Source organism: Pelophylax lessonae, assembly GCF_965119305.1.
Source record: "Pelophylax lessonae genome assembly, chromosome: 11".
Taxonomy (NCBI): domain Eukaryota; kingdom Metazoa; phylum Chordata; class Amphibia; order Anura; family Ranidae; genus Pelophylax; species Pelophylax lessonae.
This window is the reverse complement of record NC_138778.1, coordinates 96,009,989-96,037,877: the sequence shown is the minus strand read 5'-3', so window position 1 is coordinate 96,037,877 and position 27,889 is coordinate 96,009,989. Positions and strand designations below refer to the sequence as shown.

The 27,889-nt window shown below is 43.4% G+C and overlaps 1 protein-coding gene across 1 annotated transcript in view; it reads left to right on the top strand.

The window, feature by feature from the left end:
* The first annotated feature begins 6,721 nt into the window (after positions 1-6,721).
* Positions 6,722-27,889, top strand: part of BRCA1 (BRCA1 DNA repair associated) — a 413,307-nt gene continuing 392,139 nt past the window's right edge. Inside the window, exons 1-2 of the mRNA XM_082271609.1 lie at positions 6,722-6,769; positions 23,707-23,789. Coding sequence (XP_082127735.1) covers positions 23,710-23,789 — 80 coding nt within the window. The 5' untranslated portion in view covers positions 6,722-6,769; positions 23,707-23,709. The remainder of the gene's footprint in view (positions 6,770-23,706; positions 23,790-27,889) is intronic.

Sequence of the window (27,889 nt, the reverse complement as noted above, 5' to 3'; positions counted from 1 at the left end):
TTTCTAGTTAAAAAAAAATATTTTTATGTAAACAAAAAGTCACAGAAAAGGCTTGGTTTTCAAGTGGTTAGAAGAGTGGATGATGTGTGGCTAAGATTGAGCATAAAATGCCGGGACAGTTCAAACAACCCCCAAATGACCCCTTTTTGAAAAGTAGACACCCAAAGCTATTTGCTGAGAGGCATATTGAGTCCATGGAGTATTTTATATTTTGCCCTAAGTTTTGGGAAGATGACATTTTTTTTTTTGGTTTTTTTTTTTACAGAAAGTTGTCACTAAATGATATATTGCTCACGCATGCCATGGGTATATGTGAAATGACACCCCAAAATACATTCTGCTGCTTCTTCTGAGTTCAGGGATACCACATGTGTGAGACTTTTTGGGAGCCTAGCTGTGTACGGGACCCCGAAATCCAATCCCCATTTTCAGGTTTTCTAATGGCGTAAATTGCTTATTTTACCTCTGCACAGTTTCAGAGGCCCTGAAATTTCAAGATAGCACAAAACCCCCCCAAATGACCCCATTTTGCAAAGCAGACACTCCAAGCTATTAGCTGAGAGGCATGATGAGTCCATGGAATAGTTTATATTTTGCCACAAGTTTAGGGAAAATTATTATTATTATTTTTTGTTTTTTTACACAAAGTTGTCAGTAAATTATATAATGCTCACACATGTCATGGGTATATGTGAAATGACACCCCATTCTGGTGCTTCTCCTGAGTACAGGGATACCCCATGTGTGAGACTTTTTGGCAGTCTAGCCATGTACAGGACCTCGAAAACCAATCCGCACCTTCTGGCTTTCTAAGGGCGTAAATTGTTGATCTCACTCCTTACTACCTATCACACTTTTGAAGGCCATGAAATGCCAAGATGGCACAAACCCCCCCCCCCCCCCAAATGACCCCATTTTGCAAAGTAGACACTCCAATCTATTTGCTGAGAGGCATGGTGAGTATTTTGCAGCTCTCATTTTTTTTGGAGAATGAAGAAAAAAACAGGAAAATGCATTTTTTTTCTCTGTTTTCAATTTCCAAAACTTTGTGACAAAAAGTGAGATCTGCAAAACACTCAACATGCCTCTCTGCAAATAGCTTAGGGTATCTACTTTCCGAAAAGGGGTGATTTGGAGGGGTTTGTGCTGTCTTGGCATTTCATGGCCTCCGAAACTGAGATAGGTAGTCAGGAGTGAAATCAACAATTTACGCCCTTGGAAAGCCTGAAAGTGGGGATTGGTTTTCGGGGTCCTGTACTCGGCTAGACTGCAAAAAAGTCTCACACATGGGGTATCCCTGTACTCAGGAGAAGCAGCAGAATGTATTCTGGGGTGTCATTTCACATGTACCCATGGCATGTGTGAGCAATATATCATTTAGTGACAACTTTGTGTAAAAAAAAAAAAAATATATATATATATATATATATATATATATATATTTCCCGGAACTTGTGGCAAAATATAAAATATTCCATGGACTCACCATGCCTCTCAGCAAATAGTTTGGGGTGTCTACTTTCCAAAATGGGGTCATTTGGGGGGGGGGGGTTTGTGCTATCTTGGAATTTTAGGGCCTCTGAAACTGTGACAGGTAGTGCAGAGGTGAAATGCACAATTTACGCCGTTAGAAAACCTGAGAGTGTTAATTGGTTTTCGGGTCCTGTACACAGCTAGGCTCCCAAAAAGTCTCACACATGTGGTATCCCTGTACTCAGGGGAAGCGGTAGAATGTATTTTGGGGTGTCATTCCACATAAACCCATGGCATGTGTGAGCAATTTATCATTTAGTGACAACTTTGTGTTAAAAAATAAATAAAAGTTTAATTTTAATTTTCCAGAAACTTGTGGCAAAATATAAAATATTCCATGGACTCACCATGCCTCTCAGTAAATAGTTTGGGGTGTCTACTTTCCAAAATGGGGTCATTTGGGGGGTTTTGTGGTATCTTGACATTTCAGGGCCTCCTAAATTGTTATAGGTAGTGAGAAAATGCAATGAAAACTGTACGCCCTTTGAAATTCTGATGGTGGGGATTGGATTTCGGGGTCCCGTACACAGCTAGGCTCCCAAAAAGTCTCACATATGTGGTATCCCTGTACTCAGGAGAAGCAGCAGAATATATTTTGGGGTGTAATTACACATAAACCCATGGCATGTGTGAGCATTATATCATTTCAATTACAACTTTGTTTTTTAGTCATTTTTTCAAACACCTGTGACAAAAAAAATGAAATATTCAATGAGCTCAACATGCCTCTCAGAACATTCCTTAGGATGTCTACTTTCCAAAAAGTGGTAATTTGGGGGGGTTTTGTACTGCTCTGCCATTTTAGCACTTCATGAAAATTAGATAGGCAGTCAGAAATTAAAGCTGCGTAAATTTCAGTATTTACACCATAGTTTGTAGACGCTATAACTTTTGCGCAAACCAATAAAAATAAGCTCATTGAGATTTTTTTTTGTCAAAGACATGTAGCTAAATATATTTTGGCCAAAATATATGACATAAATTGAGTATATTGGATATTTTTTAAAAGACAAGGTTGAAAATGTCATTTTTTCTGAAAATTTTCGCTCTTTTTTTATTAATATCGCAAAAAATTGACTGCGAGCCAGGCCTTCTTGTTCTGTGCCTGAGCTCACAAATGCGCTTATGGAAGAATAGTCAAACGTTCCTATAGACACACTTCTAAACCTTGTTGACAGCCTTCCCAGAAGAGTTGAAGCTGTTATAGCTGCAAAGGGTGGGCCAACTCAATATTGAACCCTACGGACTAAGACTGGGATGCCATTAAAAAGGAAGTAAAGCATGGGTGTGCAACCTTTTGGCTTCTCTGGGCCACACTGAGTGTAGAGAAATTTTCTTGGGCCGCATATAAAATATATACTATAGTTAAGATATACAAATACTAAAACGCTGCCCTGGCCTTCCCGCGCCCCGTCCCCCAGCACTAATTTAACACAACTAGAGGATGATCAAATGAAATGGAATCAGTATACAGAGGTTTACTTCTGAGAGATATTAAAGGAACACTCTAACCACCATGACCACTTCAGTGATTTGAAGTGGTCATGGTGGTAGGAGTCAGAAACACTGCACATGCTGGGGTATTTACAGTTCTGTGTAGGGATGCACCGAATATTCGGCGGCCGAACATTATTCGGCCGGAAATAGAAAAAATAGCACTTTCGGTGTTCGGCCGAATAAGTCAAAAGGCCGAATAATTTTGTGCCGAACAATAGGGCTGAACGATAGTCGATATGATATCGACTATTGTTCTGTGGCCGTAGGCGATATTCATATCGCCGAGGTCACGATATTTACATAGGCAGGGGGAAGGGACTCGGAGGAGGACAGGAGGACTCACAGACTTCCGTGAAGCCGGGACACTTCAGCGGTGAGCATACATTACTCACTCGTGCACTGCAGCCCGCCCCACACATTCAGTGAGTCTTACTCTCCTCCCTAGTTTTTTCAATGTCACATTCAGGGAGCCAATCACGCCGTGATTAGCTGCACAGCGAACCAATCACGCGTGCCTGCACACCTGATTGGTTCCGCTGTGCCGCTACTCACGGCGTGATTGGCTTCCTGAATGTGCCATTGAAAAAACTAGGGAGGAGAGTAAGACTCACTGAATGTGTGGGGCGGGCTGCAGTGCACGAGTGAGTAATGTATGTATGCGGCTGTGCTCCTTTCCAGGCTCCTACTAGTCCACCTCCAGCCTCCTACTACCACCACTATGAGAGACTGTCTGTCACTGTATAATCTGATTGAGTCCACACTGACACTGACTGACTGTCACTGAGTAATTGATGTTACATATTAACCCTGACCTGCCCAGTGCCCTGTATCTGCAATTAAAATTTACAAGGCTGCCTGCATGCTTCCTGATTTCCATTCCCAGCATCCTTCCCAATCCCTACAGTGTCACTAACATTAACCCTATGGTACAAGGCTGCAGTGTGCACTGAATCCCATTCCCTACATTAACATTTAGGGAGAGAGAGAGACATGAGAGGACAAGAGAGAGAGAGAGAGAGAGACATGAGAGGACAAGAGAGACACGAGAGGACAAGAGAGAGGACAAAAAATTGGCAAAATAAATGGAAAAAATGCGAAACACCGCGTTCGGTATTCGGCCTTCGGCCAAGCATTTCATTATTATTCGGCTTCGGCCAAGAATTTCATTTCGGTGCATCCCTAGTTCTGTGCTAGGGGATAGTTGCACCCCTAGCACGTATGACTTAGGCAGCCAGAAAATGTCATGTCCTTCTTCATACATGTATGAACAAGGACATGACATATTATGACAAAACACAACTAGTTATTAAAAAACATATTGCAACAATTTACATACGCTAATGCACATACCTTTTCTACTTATTTTGCAGACTGCTGGCAGTTACTGCTGCCGGTACTGCTGGTGCGGTTACTGCTGGTCATGCGGGTACTGCTGGAGGAAGCAGCGGCTGCAGTAGAGAGCAGAGCCGCTGCTTCCTGTATGGCTTCTGTCACAGGCGGAGGAGGAGTGTATTTCATATCACTCCGCCTGTGACAGAGCCGGAACAATACAGGAAGCAGCGGCTCTGCCACTAACTGCAGACATCCTAAGTCTCCCGCAGCAGCTGGGAGATTGCATGTCACTTGCAGTCTAGTGCATGCCCATCCAATGCAGCCTAAACAGTGCCCATCCAATGCAGCTTCACCAGTGCGTGCCCATCCAGTGCAGCCTCACCAGTGCGTGCCCATCCAATGCAGCCTCACCAGTACAAGCCCATCCAATGCAGCCTCACCAGTGCAAGCCCATCCAATGCAGCCTCACCAGTGCAAGCCCATCCAATGCAGCCTAACCAGTGCAAGCCCATCCAATGCAGCCTCACCAGTGCGTACCCATCCAATGCAGTCTGCAATGAAGAGAGAGGAGAGCAGCTGGATTACACAGAGCTGGGAACTCCAGCTTAAGTCCTGCCTCCTGGACCAGCTCCAATGATAGACGTCACCAATGTGCTGTCTATCATAGGAGCCAGTCCAGGAGGCGGGGATTCATATGCCAGCTGACCCTGGGTAATCAGGAGATCCCCGTTCTGTTTGTAATCCGGCGCCGCTTGCCCCCCCTCCTCCCCTCCCCTCCAAGGCAGCCTCTGCCTACAGTTAGTTGGAAGCCGCTGTGGCCGTGCTTCCGACTCGACTTCCTTCCTCCCCAGCAAAAAAAATAAAAAATTGTCAGGGGGCAGTGGGCCGCATTGCCTGCAGTTTTGGGCTGCAGGTTGGACATGCCTGAAGTAAAATCTTCTTCTTTAATTGTACCTACAGATAAGCCCATAATAGAGTTTATCTGTAGGTACTGTGAGATATTCAGCCGATGACATCATTGACACATACACTCTGAAGGTCCGGTGTAACGTTAAAAAAACCATACCCCGTGAAGAAACCATACCCTCGTCACTTCCGGTCTGAAACAGCTGAGCAGCGCAGTAGTGCGCATGCTCAGAGCCCCGGATACGTGATTGAAGAAGAAAGAATTTGAGAAGTGCGCATGCTCGGTGGGCATGAAATTATCACGGCACTGTCTCTAATGTTATACTTGCGGCGGGTACATTAAAACACTTCGGGTGCAACATAAATCATGTCCTCTCCTATCGCTGTAACTTCCCTCATCTCCGGTAATAAATATAAAAGCAGCGGCGGGTGTATGAGACGTAAATAGGACGGCGATCGCGGCTCCGTGATCCGCTTTTATATTTATTACAGGAGATGAGGGATGTTACAGCGATAGGAGAGGACATGATTTATGTTGCACTCGAAGTGTTTTAATGTACCCGCCGCAAGTTTAGCTACCGTGAGAAATCCATACCCTCCGTAGCGAAACCGGAAGTGACGAGGGTATGGTTTTCTCACGGGTATGGTTTTTTCACGGAACACCGGCTTACCATGCTCTACCTTCAGAGCCCATGCCGGAAACAGCAGCTCCTGCGTGCATGCGTGGGAGTGACATCATCGCGGCACCGGCCACTCACAGCGTGCAAACCTGGAAGAAACACCAGGGAAGATGTCAGCTGTCTCAGCGGTGTGCGGGCGCGGCTGGAGGGCTTTGTTCTAAGGTATTTCATAATGAGCTAGTATGCTATACATACTAGCTCATTATGCCTTTGTCTTACATGTTTTTTTTTCTCGAGGTTTACAACCTCCTTAGAATGTGCAAGTGTCAGACAACAGCTCAGGTATGTTTTCTCATCCATTGATGGTCCCAGAAAAGTCGATTTTTACGCATCAAAACACCATACATGCATTTTCATACGCTGAAAATCCTTGGTTACTGACCCTTGTAACATGCCATGAGCTTCAGGACTAGCTTCATATTTGTAACCCTGCAGGCTCTTCTCACCCCTCCCTAGATGCTGTGTTAGCCTAAAAGACTTACAGCACTAGTTTAGCTCATTTTTTCTGTAAACTCGCATTACATCAAACCACCGACTCTATTGTTTACAAAGTTCCGGAACTCCGAGCTATGCCCAAAGTACAAAAGCATGGCAAAATGATGCAAAACCCGGAGGTCAAATAAGGCATGCCATAGGCTAGTGTATAGGATGGGGGCGTGTCGTTTTCCCTTGTCATCAATGGGCGACTTTGCTGCAGACGTTCTATTGGACGAAAGTAACTCTAGGGCTTTCCTGTTGCTAGGATACGGGAGTGCACTGGGCGGGACGATGAGAATAGCGCGCGAGTGTTGAAAGAGCGGGATCCGTGTTCAGGTACCGGGGTGATAGTGGGGATCCGAGCACTGAGGGGGTGTACTCACAGCTTTCCTCCATTCTTCTGATACTGAGTAACCTAGGGGCCGGGGGAGCTTTACTACATGGCACCCCACCCCCAACATAGAACATTCCAGGTCTCAGTGCGTGACTAGTCAGACACCAAGAAGACATGGCACCATTGCCATAGCTCCCAACTGTTCCTGATTGTGAGGAACTGTCCCCCCCCATTCGGAACAAAGTCCCTCTGCTCTCCCCATGTGTCCCTCATTTTGCATTGATCTGTATAGTTGTATATACAGTACACTATTTATCTTCCAAAAAAGTGTTTGCTAGTTCTAAACCTTTCATCCGATTTCTAAATTGGTGAATTTTTAAATTCCAAAAGCCAATATAAAGGAATAGTATTGGTAAAAGCATTTGCGGGTTTAACCAATCATTTTTTTTGTACAATTCTCCTTTAAGTGGGCGTGGAGGGGGCGTGTCCTATGCCTACATACTTTTGCTATTAGGTGTCCCTCATTCCCATCTCAGAAGGTTGGGAGATATGCCATTACTGTATGTGTAGAACCCAGGGCTGTTTGAAATCTAGGCTAAAAAAGTTGGCCAGTTTTTTTTTGCTCATGCTGAATGGCCGGCTTCTGTACGACCGGCTGCCATACACAATGGCAGTCAGTTTTTAATGAACCGGCTTATGTTGCTCAGCATTTGGCCCGTGTGTACTTTGTTTACTTCTTCTGAGAGATCTTAACCACTTGCCGACCATCCGCCGCAGATATACTGTGGCTGGCTCGGCTGCGCGAATAGCCGTACCTGTACGGTGGTTCGCGGGGGCACGTGCCCGCCCCCATTAGGCAGCGGGGAAGCCGGACCATGGGGCTGGCAGACGCAATTGCCGCCGGGCACCCACGATCACTCCCCGTGGAGAAAGAACGGCAGTCTGCTGTTGTAAACACAGCAGACCGTTGTTCTCTCTGGAATGAACACAGAGTGCCTGTGACCCTCCTATTTAGGATCACAGGTCTCTGTGTTGATTCCACAAGTCCCTCCCCCCATACAGTTAGAAAACACTCCCCTAGGTTCACACTTAACCTTTTGATCGCCCCTGGGTTAACCCCTTCCCTGCCAGTGTCATTATTACAGTAGCAGTGCATATTTTTAGCACTGATTACTGTAGTAATGTCACTGGTCCCCCAAAAGTGTCAAAATGTCAGGGGTCCGATCTGTTCGCAGCAATGTCGCAGTCCCGCTAAAAATTGCAGATCACCACCATTACTAGTAAAAAATAAATACATTAAAATGACATAAATCTTTCTCCTAGTTTGTAGACGCGATAACTTTTGCGTAAACCAATCAAAATATGCTTATTGGGATTTTTTTAACCAAAAATATGTAGCAGTATATCAACTGGCCTAAAAAGAATGAAAAAATTTGATTTTTTTATTTTATATTGGGAATGTTATATAGCAGAAAGTGAAAAATACATATATATATATATATATATATATATATATATATATATATATATATATATATATATGTATATATATATATATATATATGTATATATATATATATATATATATATTTTTTTCAGAATTGTCCTTTTTTTGTTCATAGCTCAATAAATAAAAATCGCACAGGTGATCAAATACCACCAAAAGAACGCTCTGTTTGTGGTGAAAAAAGGACATTAATAGTCAGTGTCGCATGACCGCGCAATTGTCCGTTAAGATAACGCAGTGCCGAATCACAAAAAATGGCCTGGTCATTAACCACTTAAGCCCCGGAGGATTTGGCTGCTAAAAGACCAGGGGGTATTTTGCGATTCGGCACTGCGTGACTTTAACGGACAATTGTGCGGTCGTGCGACGCTGTACCTAAACAAATTTGACGTCCTTTTTTTCCCACAAACAGAGCTTTCTTTTGGTGGTATTTGATCACCTGTGCGCTTTTTTCTTTTTGCGCTATAAACAAAAAAAGAGCGTAAATTTTGCAAAAATAACAATATTTTTCACATTTTTTTATATGAAATTCCCCCCAAAAAAAAAATGTAAAAATCCAAATTTTTTAACATTTTCGGCCAATTTGTTTTATGCTACATATGTTTGGTAAAAAAAATTGCAAAAAGCGTATTTTTATTGGTTTGCGCAAAAGTTATCGCGTTTACTAACAAAGAGAAAGATTTTTGTCATTTTTGTTGTTTTTTTTTTTTAACGCATAATGGCGGCGATCTGCGATTTTTTTTTTTTTTGCAGTACTGTGACATTGGGGCGGACAGATCGGACCCTTGACTGACATTTTTGACACTTTTGGGGGTACCAGTGACATTTCTACAGTAATCAGTGCTATAAATATGCACTGTTACTGTAAAAATACACTGGTAGCGAAGGGGTTAACTTTATTTGAGAGGGAGGGGCTGTGTGTGTCCCTAGGGGCGTGATTCTTACTGTGATTGGCTGTGACTTGAGGTGTAAGGACACTGATCAACGGTTCTACATAGTAGAACCGTGTGCTCAGTGTTTTTACACCGAGGAGAATGACAGGTGGCTTGTTTACACAAGCCGCCTGACTTTCTCCCTCTCCCCCTGACGATCGCCGAGTGACCGGCGGACATCGGGTCCGCCGGTCACACGCGCGGGGGGGGGTCCGTGACCGCGCCTCCGGTGGCGCGCGCTCGCTCCCCAGACCCTCCCAGGCTAGTGACGTTAATTAACGTTACTTTGCCTGTGAGGGGCTGACTGCCACAGTAAATATACTGTGAGCAGTCGGCAAGCGGTTAAGAGGGCAAATCCTTCCGGTCCAGAAGTGGTTAAAGGAACTCTCCAACTACCATGACCACTTCAGTGATTTGAAGTGGTCATGGTGGTAGGAGTCAGAAACACTGCACATGCTGGGATATTTACAATTATGTGCTGGGGGCTAGTTGCACCCCTAGCACATGTGACTTATGCTGACTGGTACGGCTTTGGGTACTGCTGGTGGTTACTGCCTGCTGGTACTGCTGTGGGTATTCCTTGCAGATTCTGCTGGCTGGTACTGCTGTGGGTACTCTCTACGGGTACTTCTGGCTGTTACTACTATGGGTACTGCTGGTGGGTATTTTTGTGGGTACTCCCTGCGGGTACTGCTGGCTGGTACTGCTGTGGGTACTGCTGGCAGGAATTGCTGGCGGAGATCACGGAGCTGCGCAGAAGGAAGCATGCAGAGCTGATGCTTCCTGTATCTCTCCTCTCACAGGTGGAGTGCACTTGATATCTTTCCGCCTGTGACAGGACGGAGCCGAAACTACACAGGAAGCATCAGTTCCAATCTGTCACAGCTGACAGACACCGTTCTTTCGCCAGACATTCTAAGGGCTCTTTCACACGGGCGTTCCTTTTTTTGTTGCCCGATCAGGTCCTTTTTTTTTTTTTTGTAACGGACACGGATGACACTTGTGTCATCCGGTCCGTATGTCCGTTTTTCATCCCATCCGTTTGCGGATGAAAAACTGACATGATGCATGTCTATGTAAATACGGATGTCTGCGGATGACACCACTGACATCCGTTTTTGCTTCAGTTCCGTTTTTTGAAAGGAAGAAAAAATAGGGTTCTCCTCCGTTCAAAAAAACTGAACTGAACTGACAAAAAACGGATGTCAGAGGATGATCATCCGATGACATCCGTATTTACATAGAGATACATTATGTCCGTTTTTCATCCGCAAACGGACATACGGAACGCCCGTGTGAAAGAGCCCTTAGTCTCCTGCGAGGTGCGGGAGTCTCCTGCATGTGGGCGTGACGCTTGCGGGTGTCAGGGAGCCGCAGCCCACGTGCGGGAGACTTATGCCCCATACACACGTGCAGATTATCTGCAGACTTACCTTTTTTATGTAGTGCAAGGGCCTGCCGGATTGCATACAAAGTGAAAGTGTTTAGGTTTGACCTCATATTATATGGTTTTGGTAAGTCTGCAGACAAAAGTCTGCAGATAATCTGCATGTGTGTGTATGGGGCATTAGACCACTCCGGCAGTGTAACCTAGGCGTCGGGCCGCTAATTCTAGTTGCCGATGTGACCTGGCGCTTGGGGTTTGTCGAGCCCTGGTATAAACTATACCTGTATGAATAATGAGCTTTTTTTTTCTTATGGGTGTTCTGCCTTGTATACAGATACCAGGCTGACTCCATCACTATAATTGATCTCTATGATGACACACAGTGATGGGGACCATATTTGGGGTTTAGATTATATCAGCCTGTCAGAATTAAAGACAATACTTTTTTTCTGGCTAGAGAAAGGGAGGGTTATAACCTCTGTCAGTTTTTTTTTTTGCCATCTGTGTCCTATTGGGGAGTTCACTTCCTGTCCTATAGCCAAAACAGGAAGTGGGAGGAAATCCTCCACAATGAGGGAATTCCCAGGTGTCACCAGACCAAGTGTCCCCCCCCCCCCCCCCGGGAAGATTTCCCCTCTATTACTGTTCTGGTATCAACCCAGAATTTTGAATTTTCTTTTACTTTCAGTGATAATGGTAAATCGGATAAATAGAGAGGGTGCATCTCCCTAATGGGGGCACAAGCAGCAATAAAAACAGACCTATCTATCCAAAACTAAAAAAAAAACAAAAAAATAAAAAAACTGTCCCTAGTTATACTTTAATAACATAAAGCAGAACGTAATGTTACATTGATTTTGGTATTCTACAGTAAGGAGTAGTTTAGGAAGAGGAAGATTTGCAGTAATTCCTAAGTGGGTTTCACTTAGAAGCCATTTACACTTGTCAGCAGGGGGAAAGGGCAGCGCTTCAGGTTGAGGCTTAAAAGAAAGTTTGCGGCAAACTATCGCAAATCGCGAATTGAGTGACACTCCATATCAACGTAGTTGATAAAAACATAAAAGTTTGTCATATTAAAAACCAAAGGGCAATGATTAAACGGCACTGACTGTTTGTGCTAATCATTGCCCATTTGGTTTTTAATATGACAATAAACTTTTATTTTTTTATCAACTACGTTGATATGGAGTGTCACACAGTTCGTGATTTGCGATAGTTTGCTGCAAACTTTCTTTTAAGCCTCAACCTAAAGCGCTCCCTTTTCTCCCTGCTGACCATTCCATTCACTCTCCATCTCAGGAGTTTGGAAGGAGCAGCTGTTGGTCTATACAGGCTTCATATTCAACTCTACATTTTACTTGGAGCTTGTGTTCCTTTTCTGTGGATTTCCCATTCACAATTGACTGCTCTGAAAGTGATGTCAGAAACGCGCAACGCGCTTGTGCTTCCTAATAGCACCCCGAATGCAGCACGATTTTTGCATTTGTCATGACAAAACACTTGCTGAAAATAAGCACAGCGTTCCATATGTAAAATGGTCCTGGAGCTGTTCTTTGCTGTGTTTGTGGCGCAGGGCAGCCTTTTTAAGTGAATAAGCTGCCCTTTGCGTGATCTACAGAAAAACGTGCAAAAAAAGTGGGAACTCTCACTTTCCAGCTAAGTGAAGCGTAAATGGGGCCTTAGAGCTAAATGAACTTGCAGAGCTCATTCACACTTGTGTGAAAGTCAGCCTTTTTCTTTGCACTACAAAGACACAGATCTCCACAAAGACTCACAAATTGTTTTCTATGTGTCTTATTCACACTGGAATGCAGCCTTCAGATGAGCTGTGAGGTGGTACAGAAGTCTGCAACATGTCTGCATATTCAGGGGCGTAACTACAGGGGTTGCAGGGGTTGCAATTGCAACCGGGCCCCATGCTCCAGGGGGCCTGTGCGGCTCTCCTGTACACCTGGATAGGAGGGGCTGCGGGGGCGGCATGTAGAGAAATCTCTGTCCTCCTTTTTTCCTCCCATAGCTGCAGGAGGAAAATGGAGGAGATTGGTTCCTCTGTATGCTGCCCCGCCACTCCTCCTATCCAGTTCACTTGTGTTCTGCTGTCTCTGGGCCCCTGTGTGCTCCCCTGCCCCCCCACTGTGCTCCCCCCCCCCCCCTGTGCTGTCCCCCCCCCCCTGTGCCCCCCCTCTCCTGCCGGCTGCTGCAGGGGCTGTGTCACAATAGAGAACCATAAAGGGGTCGGTAAATATGTAATTTACCAGCTCCTTCCTTTTCTGAATGGACAGAGTCATAGTCAGTGACATTGTAAAAAAATTAAATAAAATGATAAAAAATAATACAATTAAAGTACCAAAAAATAAAAACTACTGACACCAGTGGGTGAACTTCCAGGGTGGCAAAGGTCACACTTCTAACCGGGCCCTGGCATTCCATCACCGTGGGGAGGCCCCAAGATGGCAGGAAGGGGGCCCACTGCAGAACTTGTGAAAGGGTCCCATTGCGGGACTGTAATAAAGGAGAGTAAAGGACCCCAGGATCAGTGGGAAGAGCCCCAGGCCTAAAAGGAAGGGCCCCAACCAGGTGTCCAGGGGGCCCTTTATGGTTTCTTGCACCAGGGCCCTGAAGGTTCTAGTTACGCCTCTGTGCATATTTCTAGCCTGAACAAAATGCTACAGTACGTATTAATGCAATAAAGTAAAAATAAAAGTAAATGGTGCTCTGTGCTTTTAAGGGCAGGGCTCATTCAGACATACACCTGGGGGCCAGTAAGACTGCATGCAGGCTTTAGATTAGGTGGCTGAGCCGTGGTTTTACTGACCCCCATGCCTCCCGCAAGCTGCTCATTCCTGTGCACGTCGCGTAAAAATCAAATTGTTAAAAAATGTTTGATTTAATAAAAAAAAAAATATTATTAATTATGTTATACTTACCTGCTCTGTGCTGTGGTTTGGCACAGAGCAGTCCCCGTCGTCCTCTTCTGGGGTCCCCAACTGGCACTCTTGGTTACTACTCTATGCTTCTTTCTATGAGGGCAGTCGTGCGTGCTTGCTCCTGAACCGCCCTGTCTGCACCTATTGCCAGAGACACCGTGGGTCGACCCCGCCCCTTCTCCCTTGTTACAGAATTGGATTGACAGCAGCGGGGTCTAATGCTGTTATCAATCTGCCCTGTGAGGAGGGAGAGAGCCACTGCTCTCGGGCACAGCGCTGGATTGGGCTCAGGTAAGTATAAAGGGGGTGAGAGGGAATCTTGTTACACAGAAGATTTTTTACCTATAAAAGGAGGTAAACGCTGCCTCCTTCCTTTTGTTTTTTTCTGACCTGCAAAGTAAAGGCATGCATACTAGCACATTATGTGAAACTTCCCTGCGAACAAAGCCCTCGTTGTCTGGAGGTCGCATCCATCTTCACCTGTCTTCCTTTTGGTTCCGCAGACTCCGGCTGTGTGACTGGCTGGAGCCGCGTGACGTCACTCCCACACAGGGCTCTGGAGAAACGGCACAAGTGGCTGTTCCTTCAGAGCGCATGCCTCGATGACGTCGTCGTGGCATATACAGTAAATACCACCTACACGGTGCCATTTACAGTACCTATAGGTAAGACTTACTATAGGCTTACCTATAGGTACAAACAATCCATGGAAGTTTGCTTCCTCTTTAATGCGTAGTTAAAAAAAACTTTTAGGCTTTAGAACCACTTTAAATGGCCTGTCGTATTTGGCAAGTGGCAATGCCATTGAACACAACTCATTCTAGGGAATGGGGCTGCTCTGCAACTGCGTGCAATTCATATGGTTTTCAAGCAATTGGTCAGCATTATCAGGGTTAAATGACATATCCTCTCCACTTCCTGTCAAAAGCCTCTTAAAAGAAATCCATTGCTGATTGCTTTTCAGAGGAGCAGTAAGGGCTGTGGCACATATGAATTTGCACTACCCAATGCTGGCAAGAACTGGCTCGCAAGTCAGTGACAGGCGAGTGACGTACCCATACGTCACTCTGCCTGGCCGGGGCTGACCGCCGCAGTATATAGTCGTGCGGCGGTCGGCAACTGGTTAAATGGCTCTGATGTCCTCACAAGATCTCCAGCAGATTTCTCACAACAGTAGCCTGGGGGAAGGGTTTGCAGGCATGTGGCTTCTGTATGTGTAGGAATGCCCTGCCTCTTTCTGCCCTGCTTGCTCCACGTTTGGTAGGAAGGAAAGCACTGACGGTTTTTCAAAAGGGCTTCATTCATTTCTCTATTGTTCATTGACGGACGCAGTCCTCTGATCCATATCAGTAGGATTATACTGCCCCCTACAGAAGTAGGACACTAGGCAGAAAAAAAGTTCTGGCTACGTCTATGGGCAGTCTCGGAGGGTACACCCTGTCTTCCTGCATAGGATGTCAGTTTTATTCTGCCTAGTCAGGAGTAAGGACCTAGTTCCCTGCTGGGATCTTTGGTCCTGGCATAAAAGTGTTTTTTATGTAGATAGGTTTTTATTAGCTAGTCTTTTTCTCTAGATTCTTTTCCTGTGAGATCTACAAGCAACTATGCTGGATTTGGGCTGACCCTAAAATCCTATAGTGACTACAGGGGGAATCCTAGGCTCCCAATTAACCACCTGTGCAGCGCACCACACAGCAATCCACACAACCAGGTTTACAGAGCTTGGTCCAGCAAAGGAGTAGCAGCCTGGCCCTCTTCTTTGCCTCCCCCCCCCCCCCCCAAACTTGCTGTGCCCCTGCTGATTAGATCTGTTGCTATGTTTGTTAGCACTTACTGAAGTAGAATGCTTCCTGTATTGGAATATATTTTTTCCCCCCAGCAAGTCTTATTGACCTGACAGGGGAGTTCTCTACTTCCCTGTTATTGCGCATACAGCCACCTGCGCAGTGAACTTCAGCACCAAAGCTGTAGGGACAGCTCCTGAGCTGTAACAGTGGAGTAGAGAGCTCTCCTGTCAGGTCTGCTGGGACATAAGACAATCAGGAAGCCCTGTACTTCAATGAGTGCAGTGCTAACAAACACAGCAACAGGTCTAACCAGCAGGAGAACAGCAAGTTGGAGGGAGAGGCTTTTAGTGTCAGTCAACTCTTTCTGTGTTTATTTTGAATGAATAACACTCTGTCAGCCCTGTACCTCCACAAGTGCAGGGCTGACAGCTATTTATTAAAAATACAATGGCGATCTGACAGCTGATGGTGGGCAGGAAGAAGCAGCATATCTATGGACACCTGATGATAGTCTTTGCCTACTGCAGATTTCATTTTATATGGGAGCTGCTGAGGAGGAAATTATAGGATCTGTCTCTGAACTGATAGAGGACAGGCTGTCTGACTGGTCATTCTAATTGGAAATAGGTTGCAATATGTGAGTTGTATGGCACCTATTCTGCTGCCTATTGGAGCTGACAAGCAACACAAAAAAATAAAGGTCAGCAAATGGTATGTAAAGCTCTAAATGTCTGATACAGCTTTATTACGACCGGAATTCAGCTTTAAGTCTAATATGTAACAATGCTTTCTAGCTATGGAGGAATTTACTGTAATCCAAAGCCTCTTAACCACTTCAGCTCCGGAAGGTTTTACCCCCTCAATGACCAGGCCATTTTTTGTGATTTGGCACTGCGTTACTTGAACCAAAAATTGCGACGCTGTACCCAAATACAATCGATGTCCTCCCCCCCCCCCCACAAATAGAGCTTTCTTTTGGTGGTATTTGATCACATCTGCGGTTTTTAGATTTTGCGCTATAAACAAAAAAAGAGCGACAATTTTTTGAAAAAAAAACACAATATTTTTTACTTTCTGCTATAAAAAATTCCCAATAAAAAAAAATGTAAAAAATCAAAATTTATTAATAAGTTTAGGCCAATTTATATTTTCCTACATATTTTTTGGTAAAAAAAAATCCCAAAAAGTTTATTTTAATTGTTTTTTGCAAAAGTTATAGCGTTTACAGACTACGGGATAGATTTTTGGAGTTTTTATTTTTTTTATTAGTAATGGCGGCAATCAGCGATTTTTAGCGGGACTGCGACATTGCGGCAGACAGATCGGACCCCTATCTGACATTTTTGACACTTTTCGGGGACCAGTGACATTAATACAGTAATCAGTACTAAATAATATGCACGGTTACTGTATAAATGACTCTGGCAGGGAAGGGGTTAACACTGGGGGGTGATCAAAGGGTTAAATGTATGCCTGTTTGTGCTTATTGACTGTGGGGGGGTCTGTGACAGGCACAAAGAGATCGGGGTTTCAGCATAGCTGAAACCCATGATCTCTCTCTGCCTGTGTGACAGAAGCAGGCGGGTCTTCTGTCAGTTTCTGTGATGATCGCGGGAGACCGGTGGCGAGCGCCGCCGTTCCCCCTGCGGTCTGACTCCCGCTGTGTCTAATCAGCGGGAGCAAAGTCTCGGCGGCGTACGCACGCTGCCGAGACCGCGTGCACATAATCACGTAGATCTAAGTCATTATGCACAGCCGAGCCGCCCTGATGCAGTAAATCTGTGTGGGGTGGTCGGCAAGTGGTTAAACCAGACATAGATCAATTCTATGACCAACCAATATGAATATGGCCTTTTTGGGCTTTCTAGGGATTGGAAATGCAGGATGTGGAAATCATGCCTTCTGTTTTGTTAGGATTACTAGTAAATACAAGGTTGCCTGTCTGGGCACAGAAAAGTCTATGCAAGATCAATGAACATGGTATACTATGTGCATGCACAATGGAGAAGTGATGCATTTAAGCCTGGTGCACATCTTACAGTGGAACTAAAGTCAGCAGCTGGTTTTGCAAGTATGCACAACATATTATATTTTTGAAGACTTGCGTGCCAAAGTGCCCGTTCCATGGATGTGATGGTGATGATCTCTGTCGCTGACAGCATCACTTGGTCTTCTTCCAGGTTCGGCATCTTCCTTTTATAAATCCAGATTGACTGACCTGGAATGACATAACTCCAGGACGTGCACATAGAATATTCCTCTTTTTATCAAGGCATGCTGAGCTGCATATGTGTAGCTCAGCATGAATTCAGAAGAAACAATGTTGACGGGCAGAAAAAGAAGCTTTTTTTTGTAGAAGAGATAAAAGCATACCTGACAACACTATTTCATCTCAAGGCTACATCATGAAGAACTGTTACTTAATGGCTTGTGATTGCCGGCTTTCGTGAGGCTTCAATTATTTATCCTTTCACTCTCTGAGATGTTTAGGGGAAGCTGTGCATCATTCAGCAATTCCATTAATTTTAATTTATCTAAGATATAGTAGTGCCCAACCTGTATCCCTTTGGCAATTTTTTTTATGGGGCCCATGCAGACACTAATCTGTGTTTCCCTGTTATAGCAGTGATCTCTTGGGCCTCTTGCATATTATGTCTCCTGAACCATGTCCCCAGGTCTTCAATGTCTCTTATAGCATGTCCACAGTCTCTGACTATCTCCTGTACCATGTCTGCAGTCTCTATCTCCTGTACCATGTCCACAGTCTCTGACTATCTCCTGTACCATGTCTGCAGTCTCTGACTATCTCCTGTACCATGTCTGCAGTCTCTATCTCCTGTACCATGTCTGCAGTCTCTGACTATCTCCTGTACCATGTCCACAGTCTCTGACTATCTCCTGTACCATGTCTGCAGTCTCTGACTATCTCCTGTACCATGTCTGCAGTCTCTGACTATCTCCTGTACCATGTCTGCAGTCTCTGACTATCTCCTGTACCATGTCTGCAGTCTCTGACTATCTCCTGTACCATGTCTGCAGTCTCTGACTATCTCCTGTACCACGTCTGCAGTCTCTGACTATCTCCTGTACCACGTCTGCAGTCTCTGACTATCTCCTGTACCACGTCTGCAGTCTCTGACTATCTCCTGTACCATGTCTGCAGTCTCTGACTATCTCCTGTACCATGTCTGCAGTCTCTGACTATCTCCTGTACCATGTCTGCAGTCTCTGACTATCTCCTGTACCATGTCTGCAGTCTCTGACTATCTCCTGTACCATGTCTGCAGTCTCTGACTATCTCCTGTACCATGTCTGCAGTCTCTGACTATCTCCTGTACCATGTCTGCAGTCTCTCACTATCTCCTGTACCACGTCTGCAGTCTCTGACTATCCCCTGTACCATGTCTGCAGTCTCTGACTAGCTCTTGTATTATTCTCATAGTCTTTGACCATATCCTGGTGTGTGTTTGTTGTTCCTAATACTGAATATTCACTGAATTTTAATGTGCTGCTCTTTGTTGATGTCTAGGGTTGTACCTGAGGCTCCCATATCAAGAAAGTTGACCACCAATGATCTAAGACATGATCACAAATATTTTTGCCATACAAATTACAACACTGTTTGTGTACCAGTATTTTCTACTGTCAGGGGGTTAGTTTGTAACTATTGGACAGCATTATCTGTTTTTTGAGGAGGGAGGGCATGTCTAAAGATGAATTGATAACTTTGTATATATATTCATTTTTGTATGTCATTAAAAGCATTAAAGGAGATGTACAGCAAAAGCTCATTTGGCTGTACATCTATAGATCACAGGAGTGCAGTTTGTTCTGCACCCCTGTGACCCATTTTCAGCAGAGAGCGGGTGAAGTCCGTTCTCTGCTGACATCACAGAAGTCAGTCCAGGCATCGCATCATTACGACAATGGAAGTTGGGATCTGCCAGGTGCCTGGACTGACACCCAGCTCAACCTCTCAACGAGCCGCTGAGAGCCTGAACTGGCTGCTCTAGTTAGTGAGGAGGGGGCATAGTACAGAGCTACTGACAGTCAGCATCTCTCTGCTCACAGGGCTGTTAGAACCGAGTGATCGGCGGTGTTTGATCGCTCGGTTCGCAGAGGCGCTGGGGGACAGCTGCAGCATTGGACTGATGCTGCATCCACCTAGGTAAGTGTAAATCTAAAAAAAAAAAAAAAAAAAAAAACATTCCTATACATCTCTTTTAAAGTGGAATTAAACTTAGGATTTTTAATGGCAGAAAGACCCTCTTGGTCTCTTCTGTCATACAATGGGTATAGAAAATAATCACCCCTTTAAAATAATCACATTGCTTTGCAGCCTGAAAGGAAGACAGACACAGTTTTTGTTTTTTCAGCTGTATTGTGCAACTTCTAACATCCAAGTGAAAGATTTAACACCAACATGTCAGGAAAAAATAAATAAATAAAAAATTCAAAAACAGAATTATTAGGTTGGAAAAAGGATCACATCCACGTGTCAGTATTTTGTTGAACCACCTTTTGCTTCAATTACAGCCTTTAGTCTGTTGGGATATGTCTCTACTAACTTTGCACATCTAGACTTTGCAACATTTGCCCATTCTCCTTTGCAGAACTGCTCACGTTTAGATAAATTTTTATGGCGACAGTTTCAATGGGGTTTAAGTCTGGGCTCTGACTAAGGCCATGCAAGTACATTCGTTTTTTTCTCTTTCAACTAGAGCTGCACGATTAATCGTTCTGGGATCGCGATCTCGATCCACCCCCCTATGCGATCTCCATCACGAATATCGGCGATTCTGGGGGTGGGGTTATTTCACGGCCGCACCTCCGTCACGCCTCCTCTATGACGCGGCGGGCCGCACCTCCGTCACGCTTCCTCTATTCAGCGCTCTGCAGATGACGAGGCAGGCCGCACCTCCGTCACGCCTCCTCCATTCAGTGCTCTGCAGATGACGCGGCAGGCTGCACCTCTGTCACGCCTCCTCCATTGAGCACTCTGCAGATGACGCGGCAGGCCGCACCTCCGTCACGCCTCCTCAATTCAGGTCTGCAGATGACGCGACGGTGTCTTCCGTCCCACCTCAGCCCCGCCTGCTCTGTCCCCGCAAGTGACGAGGTCCTATTTGTTCACGGGTCCGAGAAAATTATGGCATGATGAGCTTTCCATGAGGTAATCAAGGACAGAGGAGGGGGGGAGAGAGGGGAAAACCCAAAAAATAAATAATTAAATGTATATTGTAATGAATGAATTATATATATATATATATATATATATATATATATATATATATATATATATATATATATATATATATATATATATATATATAAATATATATATATTTCATTTCATTATAATATACATTTATTTATTTATTTTTTTAGGGATTACATTTTCTTCACATAACACTACCTTTTCATCATTTTTACTTGTGAATTATCAATATAATAATAATTAATGAAATTATTATTTTCATTATATTATTTATTGTATTTTATATATATATATATATATATATATATATATATATATATATATATATATATATATATATATATATATATATATATATATATAAAATAATAAATAATATAATGAAAATAATAATTTCATTAATTATTATTATATTGATAATTCACAAGTAAAAATGCTGAAAAGGTAGTGTTATGTGCAGAAAATGTAATCCCTAAAAAAATAAATAAATAAATGTATAAATATACGTGGTGCTGAGAATCGTGAGTGAATCGTGATCTTTATTCCAAGCAAAAAAATCGTGATTCTCATTTTTGCCAGAATCGTGCAGCTCTACTTTCAACCAATGTGCAGTAATTTTTGCTGTTTGCTTTGGGTTATTGTCCTGTTGGGAGGTAAACCTTCTTCCCCATTGACAACTTTCTGACAGGACAGCAGATTTTTCTCAAGAATTTGACAGTTATTTGCCCCATCCATTTTTCCTTCTATCCTAACAAAACTCCAGTTCCTGCTGCCCGGGGTCATTTTTTTTTTTTTTTTAACATGGGGTTTAATTCCACTGTAATATTTCTTGGAATGAAGATAATCTATAGGTGGTGTCCAAATCCATAATTTCTTTACTAACATCATTCACCTGTGAAACCTAATATTTATCAAGAACCATTCCACTGGTCCAGCTTGGTTGCTAGCTCAAACCTATGACTTAAAGTGGAATTCCAGGTTAAACCTAACTAGTCTTAAAAATGTTCCCTCCTCTCTCCTAACACCTATGCTGTTTAACCAGTGTTAGAAAGAAGACTGCTCTGGTCCATCTCTATCAATCCCCTGTTTCAGGTAGTGGCGGTTGCAGGGGAGAGGAGGGAGGTCCAACAACTGCAGGACCATGTCACTGCTCCAGACTTTACCAGCCGTTGAAAATGTGAAATAGACTCCCCCAAGAACTAATTCTGGCCAGCTCAGTAGATAATTTAAAAAAGACCTGGATGCAACATATATAGAATTATTTTTAAAGAAAGCTAACTACAGCGCTTGCTGGTGAATAGTATAGGAATGATACCAAGTGTATATTTCAATGATTCAGGTAGTGGTAAAAATAAATAAATATCCTACATTATTAAGGATATAGAAATATTTAAAATAACCAAAAATAAATAAATCGTGACTGTTGGTATATAAAAGTCCAATATATATATATAAAGTGACTTGGTGCTCAAGAAGATCAAAAATAAGTCCTTAAATGGTTCAAATGCAATTCAAGGTGCAGGTGCTTTAAACGTGATTGTCCTTAATATTCTGTGACATCAATCCATTTCGCCATGATTTGTGGCTAGATAAAATCATTTACCAGAACCAGTGGGTCCTATGTGCTTTACAGCACTAGGACCATTCGCCCTTAGGTGCCCCCTGGGCTGGGATGGATTCCCCCTTTTTTCCTCCTATAGGCTGGTCTGGATTAATAAGCTGGATCCTCCTCACATCATGGTAGCATGGCCATTTTAAAGAAAACAAAAGGCTCCATATAGTGCAGTATGTTCAAAATAAGTTTATTACCCACTACAATGGGTTAAAGGCAAGGAATTTGTATAAAAAATAAAACCGTGGTGGTCAGTTTCGTCACTTCCGAAGACGTCTTCAGAACTCAGAAGACATTACCGGAAGTGACGAAACGCGTCAGTTTGGAACGCATAGCGTCATCACGTTGGGTCAGCTGGAACGCAAGCCGGAAGCACCGCTCGCCACTCTGTAAAGGGGACGCGCAGCCCGCACAAGCCGACCACTGACCACCACGGTTTTATTTTTTATACAAATTCCTTGCCTTTAACCCATTGCAGTGGGTAATAAACTTATTTTGAACATACTGCACTATATGGAGCCTTTTGTTTCCTTTAAATGGCCATACTACCATGATGTGAGGAGGATCCAGCTTATTAATCCAGACCAGCCTATAGGAGGAAAAAAGGGGGAATTCATCCCAGCCCAGGGGGCACCTAAGGGCGAATGGTCCTAGTGCTGTAAAGCACATAGGACCCACTGGTTCTGGTAAATGATTTTATCTAGCCACAAATCACGGCGAAATGGATTGCTGCAGAATATTAAGGACAATCGCGTTTAAAGCAATTGCATTTGAACCATTTAAGGACTTATTTTTGATCTTCTTGAGCACCAAGTCACTTTATATATATATATATATATATATATATATATATATTGGACTTTTATATACCAACAGTCACGATTATTTATTTATTTTTGAGTATTTTTAATATTGCTATATCCTTAATACTGTATGATATTTATTTATTTTTACCATTACCTGAATCATTGAAATATACACTTGGTATCATTCCTATACTATTCACCAGCAAGCGCTGTAGTTGGCTTTCTTTGAAGCTAATTCTATCCATCTCCTGTATTACCTATAGCGGCTGCTGCAATTATCCATTTATTATACACATATTTATTTAATTTTTTAATCCTTGGCGCGGGGAATATACTTTGTATATTTTTTTACAACATATATAGGTACTTACACCAGGGATTGTTTATCCAGGGAATGTCTGATTGTCTTCAGGGGATAACGAAGAAATTTTGTTTATCCCACTGGAACAAATTGGATCATACTTTATTGGGGTTTATTTTTCATTCATCTGGATCAACTGTGGGTATGGGTTTCTGTATATGAAGGTTTTCAATTTTAAATGTATTTATTTTTCTGTTGGTTGAACTAGATGATGTAATCTTAATTCAACCCGACTAACAATGTAGCTCAGTGCAGAACTCTGGGGAAAATCGGAATGTTATGCAAATGCAAAAATTCAGTCTTAAATATTTTAAAATGCCAAAGTTACAATAAGTATTTTACTATTCTGCTAAGCTTAATGTAATTTGTAATGACCAATATGTGCATTCTGTTTTTATAGTGACGGCGAGAGAATGACTTGTGAAACTCAACACGTTGAAGATATTCACAATGTCCTGTCTGTCATGCAAAAGACATTGGAGTGTCCCATATGGTAAGTTAAGATGACCCTTTGAATATTTTTTTTTTCTATCTGTCCAATGCAGACATGGTATTTAAGGGCAGCATGTAGGGTGTTTGTAGGTAGAGTGCTGATTATAATAAACCTTATGCAAATATTCATTATATTTATCTTATATTTAAAACATTATTTTGAATAAAATGGTTACATAGTCTGGTTGAAAAAAAGACACAGACCCAACTAGTTTTAACAAAGAAATAACAAAAACCCACACATATAGGAGACCTGCATACACACAATACTATACCCACATTTGATCTAGAGGAAGCAAAAAAAAACATAAAATACATAATCCATTTTTCTCCGGCTGTGGGAAAAAATTCCTTTCTGATTCCCTAGGAGGCAATCAGATATTTTCTGGATCTACTGCTCTTGGTGCTTTTAGGAAAGATGTCAGGCCTTTTTTAAAACCATCTACTGAGCTAGCCAAAAACAGGTCTTGAGGGAGTCTCTTCCACATTTTCACAGCTTTTACTGTGAGGAAGCCTTTTCCTATATGGAGGTTACATCTCTTTTCCTCCAGACATAAAGAGTGCCTGATATTGTCCTTTGGTTGCCCTTCTCTGCTCTTTTTCCAGTTCCCCAATATCCTTTTTGTGAACTGGTGCCAAAAACTGAACTGCATATTCCAGATGAAGTGTTACTAATGATTTGTACAGGGGCAAAATTATGTCTCTCTCTCTCTCACTCTGGAGTCTATACCTTAAAGTGGAGTTCCACCCTAAATTTATACTTACCTCCATCTTCTCGCTCCAAGTCACCTGAAAAACAAATGGATAATCGCAAATTATTATTTTTTTTACTTACCTTGTAGAGAAAATATACTTACCTTCCTTCTTCCTCCCCTCGGCGGCCACGGCGATTTGTCACTTCCTGGCTTTTGCAATGATTCCTGGGAGCTGAACGCCATCGCTCCCAGGAATCAATGCGCCTGCACCGGCCCCGACGTCAGTTCCGGTGCGCGCGCGTTATTCCCTTCTAAACAGCTTCTGGGCATGCCCAGAAGCTGTGGAGGGATGACGCGCGAGCACCGGAAGTGACGGCGGGGCCGGTGCAGGCGCATTGATTCCTGGGAGCGATGGCGTCGTGGGACCGAAGAAGAAGGAAGAGGACACAGAAGAGGATCGCGCTGGCTTCAAGCTGCCCACACCTGAGATGGCAGCGCTGGACAATACATTTTCAAGGTAAGTATTTCTCCTAAAAGGTAAGTGCAACCCGGGACAGATCAGAGGCTAGCCATTGTGGAATGTACTAGCCCTGACTGTCCCGGGGGTATTTTTATTAAAAAAAGTATAACCAGGGTGGAACTCCGCTTTAAAGTGAAAATCTCCACACCATGTTCACTATAGAGACCCCTTATGTATTTGTACATGTTGATAGTATCTCCTCTTCTCAAGAGAGAATAAATTGAGTTCCTCTATTCTTTCCACATAGCTGAGCTCCTCCATGCCTCCTTTCTGTTTTCCTGCCCTTCCTTGCACTTTATCCAGTTCCCCAATATCCTTTTTTGTGAACTGGTGCCCAAAACCGAACTGCATATTCCAGATGAGGTCTTACTAATGATTTCGTACAGGGACAAAATTAAATCTTTCTCTGAAATCCGTAAGGATTTTGCTCACTTTAGAAACTGCAGCTTGGCATTGCATACCATTATTAAGTCTGATCTACCAGAACACCCAGATCCTTCTCCACCATTGATTCCCCCAGTTGTACTCCCCCCCCCCCCCCCCCCCAGTTTGTATGATGCATGCATTTTCTTAGCCCCTAAGTGCATAACTTTACATTTATTAACATTGAACCTCATTTGCCACATAGTTGCCCAATTAACAGTGCATTGAGAGAATAATAAAATACATAAAGTTTTAACTGCAGAAGGGGGATTTATTTAAAGTGTAAGTTCACCTTACACAAAGTCTGGTGATTTGAAAGCTGTAGCCTTCTTCCCCATCTTTCGCTAGGGATGCTGGCATGTATCCGTGCCATTCTGATTGGTCAAAGTGGTCACATGCCAGAACGTGATGTATCAGAATGACTCTAAACTATCCCAAAAGAAGACTGCGGCTTTTAAATCCCCCAGACCCCTGCATTGGCTGTTTGTACAGTGAAAGCTAATCATTAACTGGGGTTAGTGCATCAGGGAGTGGGGAGGGTGTATGGTGTTCACCGTTTAATTTTTTGTGGAAAGGAGAACCTTATACTTGTAAAGTGCTTCCACCCCCAATTCTAAACCCAATACTAACTAGCTTGATAAGCAAAAATGTGTATAATTACCTAATCTAAGAGCGCTCTCTGGTCAGGTCTCATGATCTCTGCAGCGCCCGGCATTAGGGGAGAGGAGAGAACTGTGACAAACCAGTGCAGTGCCATTGACCTACTTTAGGCATCTGATGTCTGCTGTCCATCCTCTCCCCTGAAACCAGCGCTGGGAGCGCCCTTAGATAAGGTAAGTATACACATCTTTTCTTTACAGGCTAGGTAGTATAGAGCTTAGAATAAGGGTGGGAGAAGGTTTAAGCTTAGATGTGTTATACTGGACTTCTACTTTAAAGCACAGATGGGAGGACTTTTTTAATTTTTGTTTAAAATTGTTAATAGTGTTTAAAACACTACAAATGTATTTGATAATGCTGAATAATAAACTTAAAGCGGAGTTCTGGCCACAAAATCAACATAATCGATTTTGGGCCATCCACTTGCTATTGGTCACATGAAAAAGAAATATATGGTTACGATTTTTTTTTTGTTTACTTACCTTTGTTATTGAAGAAAAATATACTCGCCTTTCTTCCACTTCCTCCCTCTGCTGCCGCGGCCCACGCCATCACTTCCTCTTCACATTGATTCCTGGGAGCTGAACGTCATCGCTCCCAGGAATCAGCGTGTCCTCTTCCGAGAATGCACCTTCACCGGCCCCGCTCGTCACTTCCGGTGCTCCCCCTCGTTCCCTGCTAAACAGCTTCTGGGCATGCCCAGAAGCTGTGGAGGGATGATGCGCCCGCACCGCAAGTGACCAGCGGGGCCGGTGAAGGTGCATTCTCGGAAGAGGACACGCTGGCTTACATCCGAGATGGCAGCGCTGTAGAAGACATTTTCAAGGTAAGTATTTCTTCTAAAAGGTAAGTGCGACCCGGGACAGTACAGAGGCTATCCATTGTGGAATGTACTAGCCCTGACTGTCTCAGGGGTATTTTTATTGAAAAAAAAATTTTGTGGCCTGAACTCCGCTTTAAATAACAACATTGAACATCTCTCTGTATATGCCAATTTTCAGACTAAATATTACACTCAGCTGAAAACGAAAGTTATAGTCCATATTTCTGGTGTCAACATGTGGCCTGTGGGCTCTGTATACCCAAAAGTGCTACACATGAAAGCCACTGTGCTCCAGATCTCATGTTTCTGCAGCTCTGTGAGGATTTCCATTTCTATTCTGATTCAGAGTGCTCGGTAGCAACATAGGGAAAGTGTTTTGCCATTGTAAGAGAAGTGCCGTGAAGCCATTGGTCCGCTTGGGTAGGTCAGGGCTGCATCTGACATATATGCTTCTGCCCAACTTAAAAAAACTGCTGCTCCCCTCAGGTATGAATCACCTTTTCCTGTATGCAGCACATGCAGTGATTGCCTCTCTACTCTCCTCCTCCTCCTCATTATGGCAGCCTCCCTCACAGGTCTCCTTCGAAATGATGTAGGCAGATTGCAGGCAGCGTGTACAAACAGACCTGAAGTTGGAGCACAGAGTTTGATAAATCTAAAACCACATAAGCACGCACTCTTATAACATAATTTATAACACCACCTACTAATGTTGGAATAGCCGTTCTTAGAAAGGTGTAGTGAAAGTAAGACAAGGACTGTTTTTTTCCCCCTAATGATAGCTCTGACATTTTTCTTGCATGTAACGTTCTGTGGAAAATTTAGAGAAACACAAAGTGTATCCCAGGTCAGGACACTGGGAAATGGGGACTTTAGTGTGCCCAAAAGTTAGTCACTATATACCAAAATAAAAGCAATACTTATTTTATTATTCCATACACAAAAAGTTAAAAAACACAATTGACATAAAAATATATTGT